General features: G+C 38.3%; 1 protein-coding gene across 2 annotated transcripts in view; it reads left to right on the forward strand.

The window, feature by feature from the left end:
- Nucleotides 1-14,929, forward strand: part of sorl1 (sortilin-related receptor, L(DLR class) A repeats containing) — a 195,923-nt gene that overhangs the window by 62,541 nt on the left and 118,453 nt on the right. For both annotated transcript variants that reach the window (XM_072593453.1, XM_072593454.1), the window contains exons 3-6: nt 3,064-3,189; nt 9,797-9,958; nt 10,921-10,988; nt 11,794-11,974. In XM_072593453.1, coding sequence (XP_072449554.1) covers nt 3,064-3,189; nt 9,797-9,958; nt 10,921-10,988; nt 11,794-11,974 — 537 coding nt within the window. The remainder of the gene's footprint in view (nt 1-3,063; nt 3,190-9,796; nt 9,959-10,920; nt 10,989-11,793; nt 11,975-14,929) is intronic.

Here is a 14,929-nt window from a genome sequence, read left to right on the forward strand (position 1 = left end):
ATAATTTGTTTTGTGATTTTTTTTTGGAGGAGTCAAAAGTAGGGTAATAAGTGATAAATATAGAGAATGTGGAGCTTGGAAGGCGTGATACGGTCATTGGTGAACTGATTGGAATTCTAGTCAGGAGAGAAGTTAATGTATCTCATGTCCTATGTGGCCACAGGAATAGGCCTTACACATTTGAAACAGGAACACATTGATTATTCCTAATTCCCACCCCATATAAGCAATCAGGGCTGGCATAATATGTAATGTGAAATCTCTCTTCCTGTGCAATTTGTACTGTGTAGGCCCGCAGCTGGTGGAAATCACAAGCAATAGGGACAAGGCTTGTTGCAAGGTTTTCAATTAGTTACCCACAACTGCTCCCAGATCACAGTTAGAATTAGAAGACAAAAACAGAAGCAGGAGAAAGTGAGGACTGCAGTTGCTGGAGATCAGGGACAGAAGCAGGTTTCATGTTAACTAATACTGCCGTTTAGCTGACAATGCAACCAAACTGGTTTTGTGTGAATGGGACTCTGGAATGTGGGGGAGCTGTCTTGATTGTATTTGTTAATTCCTGTACCTTTTGAAAGGTCATAAACCTGAGATGTCAACACTGTTTGCTACCAGACTTGCTGAATATTTCCAATGTTTACTTGAATTTCCTGGATTTGCGACATATTGCTTTTGCATGGGAAGGATATTGTGTAGTCTTGGTGAATCATCTTGATGAATGTTGAAACATCCACTGCGATGTTAAGAGTTCTTGATGCTTGTCCTGTCAGCATCTTCTAAGGGTTTTCGAGGGTACTTTGTTTTTCTACATAGGAAAGTTAGAACATTCCTCCTCGAAGGCACATCTTCTCTTAATGGGGTGATGTAAAAAGGCTGGTCAATTCCCATTAAATTGGAGGAGAGTAAAGTTGGTCAGAATATCAGACCATCGGCCAAGAATCTATAGAATTGCTTATTATGAGGGTGAACTGAAACAATAGCGGGTCAGCATGCTAGCTGACTTCACTTTTCACCTACTGTACAATGGATGTCTGTATTTCATAATGGAGACCCCTAAGCCAAGATATATGCTTGCCCGATGTGGTATTCTGAAGAGTATTGGATTGTGCTATGACTTCACTGGTAGAGATTGGTCTGGATTGATCACTTCTGAAGGAAATGTGAATATTACTACCTTTTTTTATTTTCACTTGAGTGGTTTAACTTGTTTTCATCCCTCTGCTAGAAAGGATGCAGACAATTGGTTAGTTTGAGTGGTATGTTGTTTACACCTGTGCAGATATGGTGTATTATGGCAGTATAACAGCTCATACTTTGCCACTGGGAGGCAGGAAGTGTGAGAACTGCTTAAGTTAAGAAACTAAATATCAGTTTGATCAGATAATGTTAGTACTGCAAAATTGCACACTGTCTCAATATTATGATCCTGTTGTGAATTACAAGCTCACCAGCTTTTGGAATTCATTATTTTCAAAATGTAACAAGTTGTATTTCTGTGATCTATGGCAAAGCAGCAAAGAAAGGAGACCACAAATGTCCGTGAATTTTTCCATTCTTGGGATAAATAACCTGACTTAGGAAAAAGGGTTGTTCCTTTGTTGATGTGAGATTAGAAGAATTGGAAGGTGCTTTTGTTGAAAACCTAGAAGATCTTGAGGGGACTTGAGGTGGATTCTGAGAGGATGTTTCTTGTTGTCCGAGAGAATAGAACAAGGGGACACTGAACAAGATTTTTTTTCCCTGAGGGCTGTTGATCTGTGGAATTCTCTTGCCTAGAGAGCAGTGGAAGCTGGGTTATTGAATTTATTCAAGGATTTTATTGGTTCCGTGCCAGATAACTGCTCTAGTTGTAACGTCCAATCCACTTTCCTGTGATCATATAGAATGACCTGCTCTTACTTCTAATCCTATGTTCCTATCCCAGTAAATAAAATAAACAAAATACCTTGGGTGCTGGAAATTGGAATTAAAAACAATTGTCTGGCGGCATCTGTGGAGAAACAGTTAACGTTTTGAGTTCGGTTCTGAAGGAAGGTCACGTTGTACTCCAAATTTAACTCTGCTTCTCTCTACACAGATGATGCCACACCTGCTGAGTTTCTCCAGTGTTTTCTGTTTTTAGTTCCTGTCCTGTTTGTTTGAACATGGGCACAAGTTAGAGGGATTCCAGGTGTCCAGCAATCAGGAAATCAATCATCTCTGATAGTGAACCAAGATTGAATCTTTGAACCTCTATCAAATATCCTTTCAACATTCTCCAAAGAGCCAGTGACATTATTCAACAATAATGTAGAATTTTAATGCACTGATTTAAGTCTTCTACAAAATGTGACCTGATTAGTTCAGCTGTAAAAGCCACATGGGGGTGGGTAGGGTGTGGAAACGGGAGAGAGTGTATTAGTGGATGTTCTTCTTAGTTCAACAATAATAATTGCATTTTTGGTGGAGGAGGCTGTAGTGGTGGTGGTGTTCTGCACGGTGCATTCTCTGGAAGATCATCGGTCTGCATGTGTGGTTTCCAGAAATTGTTGATCGTTTCAGAAGAGTAACAATGATCTACACTGTCTCCCTGTCATTACTTCACTGTCTAGCAAATAGGGTAAACAGAGTGACATGCAACACTTCATATCCACCAATATTCACACCCTAACTGAAATGTATAGATGTTCATTCTTAGCTTGCACAACTACAGTTTTTAGTTCTCTCAGAGTATATAAGTAGAGTAATTATTAAAAAGCTAGCTATATGAGTAAACTGATATCAAGACAGAACATTTTGAAAGTGGTCATCAAGTCAGGTAGCATCTGTGGAGAAAGAAAGAGTTGACCTTTTGTATGGTGATGATCTGTTGGTGTAACGAGGAATTTGCTACCTCCAGGAAATAGCTGTTGCAAATAGTGTTGATGCTTGAAAAAGAAACTGGGAGAAACTAATGGAAGGTTGTGGTGATGGAATTGGATGATGAAGGCTTGGAGGAAACTCTTTGGAGCATAGACCAGTTTGCCTAGTGACCTTTCTCTGTGCTGTCACCTTTTGATGTAATTCTACTCCTCTTTGCCACAGGTGTACGTTTCATATAATTATGGAAAGACCTTCAAGAGGATCAATGAGAAGTTCAAGCTAGAAGATGGATCAAAAAACCAAACCGTTATTGCTCAGTTTTACCATAGTCCAGTAGATAACAAACGGGTAAGGATTATTTCTTGTAATATTGTCAAACTATTTTGAGCCATTATTGTGAAATGAAGATGGGCACCATTTGAAATATCTTGCTAGTTCATTGACAGCTCTTATAAATTTGTAAGATGTTTGGTTATTGCATCATATGACTTCCTTTCATTCCTCTGCAAGTGTTTTCTAGACCTGGGTTAATATTTATTTCCATAAATTCTTGAGCACAGCCTCCCTGTCTGATAGAAAGTTTGTAGCTATTAGTATAATTTTTTCTTGACTGTTACTCCATGTCATGGTTGTGGGTATGTTTGCTGAGCTGGGAAGTTGATTTGCAGACGTTTTGTCCCCTGTCTAGGTGACACCTTCAGTGCTTTGGAGCCTCCTGTGAAGCGCTGCTGTACTATGCCTTCTGGAATTTATTTGGTTCTGTTCCTGCTGCTTCCGGTTGCTGGTTCTGGTTGTTCATTGTAGTGGCTGGTATAGTGGGTCTTGATTAATGTGCTTGTTGATTGAGTCTGTGGATGAATGCGATGCTTCTTGAAATTCTCTGGCTGTCCTCTGTTTGGCTTGTCCAATGATTGTTGTGTCGCCCCAGTCGAATTTGTGGTTCTTGTCACCGGAACTGGCAACTGAAAGCAGGAACAGAACCAAATAAATTCCAGAAGAGAGAGTACAGCAGCGCTTCACAGGAGGCTCCAAAGCACTGAACATGTCACCTAGACGGGGGACAAAACATTTGCAAATCAACTTCCCAGTTCAGCGAACATACCTACAGCTACGACATCTGGCACCTGAGTTACAAATCTTTACACAAACTTTGTTATTCTGTGTTTTGGATCCTCCATGTGAACTTCCTTGTAAGACATTTGGGCTAGCTGCAAGATGATAACTTTATTGATGTTGTTAATCAATGTGATAAGTGATATGTGAAATGCTAGAAATGTATGTTATTTAGCTGCATTAAGAGTTAATTTGCATTTACTGCAGTTGTCCTAAATTTACCTGAATTGCATGGCTGGTTCTCAATATCCTTTTTCCCTTCTTCACCTCTCCTACAAACTAAGAGAATCGTTTCCAAATCATCCACCTTACATGTGTAAAATTAGGCCAAAGCTTTTAACCTTGCTTTCTGCTGCCACTAGTTCATCTCCTCATTCATCAACTGCTCACTGTTTATTCCTCCCCTCCTGTATGCTGGTTCTGATTGATCTTGCCAGGACTTGTTGTCTGCAATGTTATGGAATGTTGACAGGTTGCAAAACAAGAATGAAGGACTGCAACAGAAAGTGCAAGAATTGCAGGAAGCCACAGTAATACAGAAGGCAGGGAAGAATTGGGAGTGGATATTGGAGTGCAGCAGTTAATGGGTTGTTTCCTTCAGTAAAGGCCACAGAGTGACCTGATGGCAGCTATTTTAAATGAAGGGATTGGGTAGGTGTGGCGAAGGTGTTTCCATTTTTAAATGTGCTGTAACTATTAGCTAGTCATTAAAATCTCATAGGAAATCAAGAGAAGCTTTTTTAAAATTATTATTATTCAGTGGTGATAAGTGAAACTCAGTGCCTTGTGAGATGAATAGATGGATGCATTTAGGGGCTAGCTTGATAATTAGATGACTAGGGAGCAAGCTTATTTTGTTATGGACCCATGATGCAAAAAGTGGGAGGGAACTTGTGAAAAGTAGAAACACAGCATGGTGCTATTGGACTGAATGACCTGTTTCTGTCAAATATCTGGCAAAAAGTCCTCTGGCAAAATGATGACGTAGTAGCATTAAAAGATATAATATCGGTACATGCTGCGTCCTGGTTACACAATCAGGAAGGCATAGAATTGGAGGAAAGTACCTGATACCTTCTTGACTCTATTGATCTTGATCTGATCCATGAAAGCATTGGAGCTCACCTTTTCGTACAATGACCAGTGCAAATAAAATTGCACAAATTGGAATAAAAAGAGAAACGTGAAAGAGAAAAGAGAAAGAGATAAAGGAAAGGTGATCAAAGTTTGATGTGAGAAACTGGAGAATGTGTATAGACAAATTGGAGAACTATCTGGAACTTCAGATTCAATAGTGGGTAATTTTTTTTTTAAATCCATAGATTAATACAGGATAGATTTAATTAGCTGTGTGGCATTGCTTTTTCTGCTTTCTTATTTTGTTGTCTGTTTTTCCTAATTACTACAGGTTCTCTTGTATCTTTCATTTTCTGCTAGCTAGCTGATCTTTGGGTTAGAAGGTTGTTAATTTGAGCACCACAATAGATGCTTGAGCACATTCACTCCAATGCTAAAGGGCTGCTGCATTATCAGAATTACCCTCTGTTCAGTGACTATCTTTTTACATTCGTTCTTTCTCCCTTTCAATTTCATTCTCTATATGGGCTAAGTTCACGCTAAACAATAGTCTGCCATTGAAGATTTTATAAAGAAGGGCATTACTGTATGAGTAGAGGGAATGTTAAAGGTATACAAATCTTTGATTAAGTGTGGTTATGATTGCCATTTTTTAGCTACCTTAGTGTCTAGTATTAAATTATGTTTTTCATATTAGCATAGCCCTCTATTTCAGAGGATTGAACATGAGGCAGCTTGGACTATTGTTTAGAATATGGAAAAGGGAAACCTGAAACTCTTTCATCTTGAAGGACCAAATACTTTCCTGTAGGACTTGCTGAGATTGGAAATTTCCCATGGCATTTAGCTGAGAATGAAGAATGTGTGTCGTTGTGCACTATACTGTACTTTTTCTTTGATTGTGTAAGTGCCACCAGCTGGGAGGCAATATTCTTTCTTCATTTTTTTAATATCTGAAATGTGCACTCACTTGTCAGGGGCTGCTAATTGTAAATTCAGCCTCAGAGGATGGTCTTGAAATGCAATGTTGTCCCTGAAAACAGACATTTAAATAGAGAATGTGGTTACCATAGTACTTTTCTGTAATATTGCATTACAAGCAATGGGTAGATATTGGCCAAACAAATGGCTTTTACATTTTCTTAAATCCAATAAATAGTTTATACATCTGTTGGGAGAAAATACCTTTTGTTTTCAAGTTATGACTTGATCTTTTAATATGTTACATATGTGATTGGTTTTACAGTAGGAGATAGAGGGTGGTGGTGGGGGATTGTTTTTTTTGGACTGGAGGCCTGTGACCAGCAGTTTTCCACAGGGATCAGTGCTGAGTCCACGTTCGTTTGTCATTTATAGAAATGATTTAGGTGAGAATATAGAAAGCATAGTTAGTAGATGACACAAACATTGGTAGTATAGTGGACTGTGAAGAAGGTTATTTAAGATTACAAAAGGATCTTGATCAATTGGATCAATGAACTGTGGAGTGATAGATGGAGTTTTATTTGAATAAATGTGAATGTCTTGCATTTTGGTAAAACTAACAAGGGCAGGACTTGTACAATTAATAGTAGGGCCCTGGATAGTGTTTTAGAGCAAAGTGATCAGGTACGTTCAGGTACGTAAATCTTCTAAATTTGCATCGCAGGTATACAGGGTGGTTAAGAAGGCATTTAGCATGCTTGTCTTCATTGCTCAGACCACCTTGAGTATGTTATATTGAGGTTGTACATGATGTTGGTGAGACCTGTTCTGGAGTTGAGTATGCAGTTCTGATCACCCTGTTATACGAAGGATATTAAAGGGTTCAGAAAAGATTTACTAGGATATTCCTGGGAAATGGAGTGTTTGAGTTATAAAAGTATGCTGGACAAGCTGGAACTGTTTTCACTGGAATGTAGGAGGTTGAGTGGTGACCTTTATAGAAGTTTACAAAATCATGAGAGGTATAGATAAGGCGAATACCAAAGCTGTTTTCCCTAAGGTTGGTGTGGGCGGGGGTGGGCGTGGACTTCAAAACTAGGGGTCTTTTTAAGGTAAAAGGAGATGGCACGAGGGGCAACCTTTTTACGGAATGGTTACTATGTGGAATGAACTGCCAGAGGAAGTGGTGGATTTGGGTACAGTTACATTTAAAAGATATTTGGGTAAGTACATGAATAGGAAAGGGTAGAAGGGAAATGTGCCAAGCACAGACAGGTGGCACTAGGTTAGTTTGTGAACATGGTCAGCATAGACTAGTTGGACCAAAGGGTCTGTTTTCATGCTGTATGACTATGTGACAGCCTGACCCAAGACTCATATGTTGAAATTTTAGCCCTTAATCCAGTTTAGTTTATCTTTGTAATGAATTTATTTTAGTTTTCATAGATTTATGCCTAGTCATTCATAAATGGTGTTTATCTCAGCTACCTCATTTGTGCATGCTTGTCATATGTTGGTTTCAGAATTGCATCTTGTGATTGGATTTCATTCTGCTAGTCGATATTTTAAGTAGCACCTGGAATGCCATTTTATTGTTATTACATGTATCGAGACACAGTGAAGAGTGTTGTTTTGCATGCTATACAGGCAGATTGTACCATACAGAGTGCATAATGCAGTGTTACAGCCGCAGAGAAGGTGCAGAGAGAGAGATCAATGTTTACATTTGAGAGGTTCATTCAAAAGTCTGATAATTGTGGGGAAGAAGCTGTTCTTGAATCTGTTCATATATGTAGTCAAACTCTGACGGAAGAGGGTTGAAGACAGTACAACTGGGGTGGGGAGGGGTCTTTTGTATTGTTGAAAGAAGCCATAAATTTATTTCAATTTCCTATCTTTTAAGAGCTTAATGCACAGTTAATTGAAATGACTAAATTACACAGTGACATGACAACCTACTTGCACACTATTTGTGTGCAATGAAAATGTGAGTAATCTAGTTATTCAAACGGAGCCTGAAAGTGTTCAACAGTGGTAAAAGATGAATATTGATGTATTTATTATATATATATTATATATTCTGCAGTGTATAATATTATCTAAAATAGTAGCTGGTAGAAACTAGTAACTGAAATTTTAAATAGAACTATTAAATTCTTATATCACTTTGATGTTGGGTTGGCTACATTTACATAATAGGCAAAAGTGAGGACTGCAGACGCTGGAAATCAGAGTCTACATTAGAGTGGTGCTGGAAAAGTACAGCAGGTCAGGCAGCATCCGAGGAGCAGGAAAATCGACATTTCGGGCAAAAGCCCTATATTTACATAATTTTCTATTCAACATGAGGAATGTTTTATTGTTGTTTCAAAATTAAGTTATCTGAATCTAGGAGTTCCTGCTAAAACGGTTGCAATATGCAGATGTCCAATCTATAGGTCTTTCAAAACACCCAGTAGAACCAATAGTGTATTAACAATTTAAAAATCATGGTGGCACGGTGGTTAGCACTGCTGACTCAGCGCCAGAGACCCGGGTTCACTTCCCGTCTCAGGCAACTGTCTGTGTGGGGTTTATACTTTCTCCCCTTGTCTGCGTGGGTTTCTGCCGGGTGCTCCGGTTTCCTCCCACAGTCCAAAAAATGTGCAGGTTAGGTGAATTGGGCATGCTAAATTGCCCGTAGTGTTAGGTAAGGGGTAAATGTAGGGGAATGGGTCTGGGTGGGTTGCTCTTCGGAGGGTTGGTGTGGACTAATTGGGCCAAAGAGCCTGTTTCCACACTGTAAGTAATCTAACCTAATTTAATCTGCCAAAACAGGTAATTGTAGAGGTATTTCTGCTTGAGCACTTTGAGGAAACTACTGTCACAAAAATGCTATTGAAAAGTTATTGTTGGTGAGATATCTTCCAGCATAATTAATGTTTTTTTATCTTTTATTCTACTCCATATGTGTTTTGTAGTTGTCTAGATTTCAATACTCAGACTCTTACAGCATGAAAACAGACCCTTTGGTCTAACCAGTCCATGCCGAACAAAATCCCAAACTAAACTAGTCCCACTGCCTGCTCCTGATCCATATCTCTCCAAAACTTTTATTCTTCGTGTACTTATCTAGATATCTTTTACACATTGGAACTGTACCTGCATCCACCACTTGCTCATGAAGTTCACTCCACATGCGAACCCCACCCACTCTAGTAAATTTCAGTTACTAGTTTCTACCAGCTACTATTTTAGATACTATTTATTATACACTGCAGAATATATATATATATAAATATAAATACATCAATATGTATTTATAACCCCACCATCAAAATGTGTGTTAAAAAAAAACAAAAGCCCCCATGTCTTTTTCAAAATCTTTCTCCTCTCCTTAAAACATGCCACTTAGTCTTGAAATCCACCAGTCTAAAGAAAACTCACCTACCATTACCCTTATCTATACCCTTCATGATTTTATAAACCCCTGTACTGGAAGCAAAAAGAATCTTGTAGAATAGCTTATTTTAAAAGTACTCATTTAAGAGCTCTTGTACTTCTAGTGGCTTTTAAATTAAATATAATTAGTCTAAATGTGCCAAAGAAACAATTTTAAATGTTGGAAGTACAATATTGCATTATGAAATTTGATCCTGAAGTGTTACGGCTAATGGACTGCTCATTTCAATATTGTGGAAATGCCATTTTTGAAAATAAAAAAATACATTTTAGTAATAATTATAGCAGTAAGTACATTGTAATAGCTTATTGATGCAGTTAATGTATTTTTGCTTTGTGATGATTATTTTGTGAAAGGTAAAAATACACATATTCATAAGTTTTGTTTCTGTTTTCTTAGTACATGTTTGCAGATATCCAAAATCACTACTTGTGGATCACTTTCAACTTTTGCAACGATATTCAAGGCTTCCAAATTCCATTCAGTCCTACTGATCTTCTTATGCATAGTCGGGATTTCAATCTTGTGCTGGGCTATGACAGTTCTCATCCAAACAAACAGGTATTGTTATTTTTGGCCAGGACCTGCACCTATGGGATTGTTGATTGCAGCTATGCTAGCTTGGTTGAGTAGAGTTCAAGGAGCAAAGACATACTGTTGAAGTGGAAAGAATATGAATATATCTTTGAAAGATTCAAATGTATAGGGCTACGAAGATAGGACTGCGGAATGGGACTAGCTGGGTAGCTCTTACAGGAGCTGTACAGACATGTTGGGTCAAGTGGCCTCCTTCTGTACTGTAAAATGCTATGATTCTATAACAGATGGATGTTCTGTAGAATTTAATCCAAATGCTTTCACCTGCAAGCAAGAACATATAATACGTAAGTGTAGCAATTGGACTCAAAAACAAAATTGAATACTTTTTGGAAGCTAAAGGAAACCATGTAGCCTCCCTGAAGTGAGGAATATACGTTCTCATTCGCTACAAGGAGTCTGCCCAGCAGGTACAATTTTCAGTAAGTCATTCGGGAGAGGAGAAGAAAGTCTGCAGTAGCTGAGATACACTGTTTTGTTGTGGACCCAGAGAAACATCAGTCCTCCTCTAAAACCAAAATATAAAGTTGAAAAGTTACTTTGAGTCCTTTTCTGGGATTTAAGTGTTTTTGGTTGCAAAGCCACTATGGCTCCTTTCTCAGCCCTGGAGTTAAAAAGACAGTGCCTTTGAGTCAATTGGAACTCAATCATCATCTTAAAGATAACTGCCTTGGCTTGGGAGATGTGTGATGCTTACAAATTTAAAATTGCTATTGGTAGGAATGGAGTGATTAAGTTGCCCAGTGTTTTTCACTGCTTCCTCAGTTTTGTTTCTGTCAAAAGGCCAAGTTGAAATTTGAATCTTTGGGATGTATGCACTACAGTTGAAATGGTGCAATTCATGATTTTTATTGAAGATATCTGTTAAGGATCCTTTTTTATTTGAGTGTTGCATGTCCAATGTGAAGTATGTTTTTATCTTGCAGCTTTGGAAATCAGATGACTTTGGACGAACTTGGATTTTGATTCAAGAGCATGTTAAATCTTTCTACTGGTATGCATATTTACATAATCTATTTTGAATGATGCTCCAAAGTGCATGTTACTGGCGTTTTTTTAAAGTTTGAAGCAAGTAACGTAAAGATTTAATCACATTGCTGTAAGGCTACAGTTAGTGTAGATATATCACTTTATTTGTTTGTGGAATGTAGGTATCACTGGGTAGACCTGCATTTATTGCACATCCCTACTTGCCCTAAGGGCAGTTCAAAGTCGGCTACATTGCTGTGAATCACATGTAGGCCAGGCTAGGTAAAAATGGCAGATTCCCATCCCTTAAAGGCCATTCAGTGAATCAGATGATATTGCTATGTTGAAAGAAAATTTGCTTTGGAATAGGTTAGCCTGATATGGTCCTTTTTTTAAAAAATATTTTGCCAAGTTTACATTAAGTCATAGCTTTTCTGGAGAACTTTACACTTTGGGATCTCTTAAGCCTGGTAATTGTTCTTGGCAGAGAACAAGTTGCAACTGGGGCAAGATGTATTAATGATAAGTCCTTTGAACATTTTGTCTGCTTTGTTTACCCTAGCTTTTTCAGGGCTGTCAGAGTGATGGTATACCATGTGTCTCTCCCCACCATGTCTTCACTGAGGCTATGTGGCTGGTTGAGAGGGAGGCGCAGGTAGTTTGTGGTGATTTAGTATGGGTTAACCTGAAGAATTTCAGAATGTGGTTATTCATTTGTAAAACTGTCTTTCTTAGTGGCACTGCACCTGTCAGTTACTAGACCAAAATCTACATGCAAACTAATTCAGTATTTGGAAACTGCAGATATACTTTTGTGTTTAATTTTCCAGGGGTGTGGAACCATATGACTTGTCTACCACAGTTTATGTTGAACGACATGAGCCAATGGGTTCCTCCAGTATCATTAAAAGCACAGACTTCTTTCAGACTGATGAAAAACGTGAGATTCTGTTGGAAGGAGTAGATGACTTTCAGTTACAAGACAAATACATGTTTGCCACAAAGAAAGTGGTGAGTATCCTGTGAATATACTTTCTCAAAGCTTTCTCTTAAAAGGGAAGTATAAGAAAAATTTTACTATTAAAATACAGATCTGATGCTGAAAATCTGGTAAGCTGAGGACTGAAAACTGTGCTAAACTTTGGACTCTCCAGATTTTAAATTACCTGCTCTTTTTTCAAATGAGATCAGACCAGTGATAAAATTTTAAGTGTTTTACTTTCAAAGATCTGAACTTGTTTGAGATTGTTTGACTTTTTGTTTCTGCGATTGGTGGTCCTTTCTGGACATCTGTGTTAATCCATGAAATGTTTTTGGAGTGGTGAGTGCTTCGTGTTAGTCCCTGTATTCAAAATGCTCATTGACAGTGCTGTAAGTACTGATAAGTGTTATATAACCGTTTCAGAGATCCGGTTTATGTAAGCATTCGTACAACCACATTGTGTTTCAAAGAGTATGCAGTTATTCTTTTTGTTTCCTTACATTTGCCTTGTTCTGTGGGTTAAGAGAACAATGTCTGATTTTAAGGCAGCCATGAGCTACATATCTGTGTCCCCTTGGTTTTGGTGCTTAACTGTAGTATGAACAAATTCAAATGCAATTGAAGATTTTCCAGTAATGTGATCTTTGAGAAGAGAGAGCAAAGCATCAATTACGTGTAGAATTGTTCTCATTTCAAATCTGTCTTTTTTTTTTCCTTCAAGCTGAAATATTTCCTTCCCCTTTGACTTTGTTCAAGGCAAGTCAGTTCAAATGTTATGGGATCTTTTTTTCTCCTCCCATTTTATCTGCTCTGCTCAGCAATTTTTTTTTTGAGTGAATTAATGTTAACAAACTGCAGAAAGAGATATTGAGTTGTAAGACCATAACAAATGCTGGGAGAAAGGGAGGACTGCAGATGCCAGAGATCAGAGTCAAGAGTGTGTTGCTGAAAAAGCACAGCAGGTCAGGTAGCATCCGAGGAGCAGGAGAATCGATGTTTCGGGCACCAGCTCTTCATCAGGAATGAGGAATGAGCTTCATTCCTGATGAAGGGCTGATGCCTGAAACGTTGCTTCGCCTGCTCCTCGGATGCTGCGTGACCTGCTGTGCTTTTCCAGCAACACACTCATAACAAATGCTGATAAACAGGAAAAACAGCAGAAAAACTGCTTTCTGGAAATATACTGCACGTTAGTCAGCATCTAAATAGTATTATGGAGAACTGTGCATTTCTAGTTCTTTGTTGTTATTTCAAATTTTGTGTATGGTAGTGGGACAAGGTGCCGGAGGTAACTGAGGAGTTTAGTAGAGTGTTGTGGGGGGGGAATGGTCCCTTTGGGATGCTGCTAGAGAGATGGGAATGTGAAAATGTTTATCTGTAAAGCAGATGAATGAACGGCCATGTGAAGTAATTTCTGTTAATAGCTTGTTGCAGGTTGATACAGCTTTTCATCTTGCTGAGCTCATTAATTGATTGCATAAACCTGCTACGATGTCCTCGATCTTTCTTGTTTATCAAAAGGAATTTGCGCCAACTATTCCAGGCTGCAGTCTATTTTAACTTTTGCTGACAGCATTTAACTTTTATGTATTTTTTAGTACCATGCCTCATATCGTGGAGCATTTCAGTAAAAACTGAACTTATGAAAGAGGTAATTTTTAAGTTAAAACTGTGAATTAAATTCGCAAGCGATTTTTCTGCTCTAATGCTAAAATCACAATATAGAACTAAGATGGGTAGGTAGGCCTACTGCAGTTACTATCACTTCAAGTGTTGTTTAATTGAGTTCACAATAACTGAGTAACTGAGGTATATTTATGTGGTGACCCAGGTTGGCAAATTTCAGGTCAGTGGCTAAGGAAAGAATCTGAGTTAAAACAGAATGCTGGAAAATGCTAAGCAGGTATTAGAAGAATCTTTGGAGAGAGAAATAGAGTTAACAAAACTTTTCTCGAGTTTCTGACTGTGACCTGTTGTGCAAACCTGGTGTGGAGGACATCTTTTGTTGATTAGAAGCTGCCTTGTAGAGGGAATTCCCCCTCCTGCTCCTCAATTTCCTGCAATTCTGGAGTTTCTGGTACAATGCAGTGCTGGTAAAGATAGCTGGATTGAGCCATGGCCATAGAACTTCTGTCCGTCATTGTTCAACAAAAATTTGTTGGCTACAGTACTGAAAATTTCCCACTAATCTGGCATGCAAAACCCCTTCTTAAGGAGGAGTTATACAAAGTACAACGCTTTGTGGAAAGCTTACCAATTTCCCCCGGGGAAGCGGTTTTTTTTTAATAGCATCTGTGGAAGACAGCAGTTTTAAATGGACTGTTTGAAATTGATTTTTTTATAATGTCCAGTTTCTCAGCCTTCACAATTAATGACTTTGCATTCTGTGGTGTGGAAACTGGAAGTAACATGGTTAATACAGCGCCTAAACATGAATGCATTAAAAGGGTTCTCAAATTGGCAATTGAAATTCCTTTCACTTCTATACTTGTAATTTGCACACTTTAATACAGATATACATAAAAAGAGGTGGAGAGATTACTTTGAAATCTCCCAACTCCCATAGCATTTTATGCTGAGTATTAACAGCTCTGATTGTAATCCGCTTTAGCATGTTGAAGGGTACAGAAAGAGGGGATTTAAAATTTTATGTATTTTGCATGTTTAAATGGCTTTTTAAAGCAACCTACATAGCATTAATATTAAAGCTTCAAACTTTGGCACATCATTGTGATGTTTATTGCCCGATACAGCTGTAAATAGTGGGTTTCCTGTTTCTGTTTATGTCTTTATTTTGGGTGAAATTAGGTATTTTTGGATGTAGGTGTTGTTGGTTAGGCCAGCATTCATTGCCTGTCCCCAATAGTCCATTGTTGCCTGTTCAGCTTTGAACATTGCATCTCAAGAGAAAGATCACCCAAAATGATACCAGATCTTACAGGAGTAACAAAGGACAGGCTACATAAATTTAGTAAGGTAAAAAC

This window comes from Chiloscyllium punctatum, chromosome 23, assembly GCF_047496795.1.
Source record: "Chiloscyllium punctatum isolate Juve2018m chromosome 23, sChiPun1.3, whole genome shotgun sequence".
Lineage (NCBI taxonomy): Eukaryota > Metazoa > Chordata > Chondrichthyes > Orectolobiformes > Hemiscylliidae > Chiloscyllium > Chiloscyllium punctatum.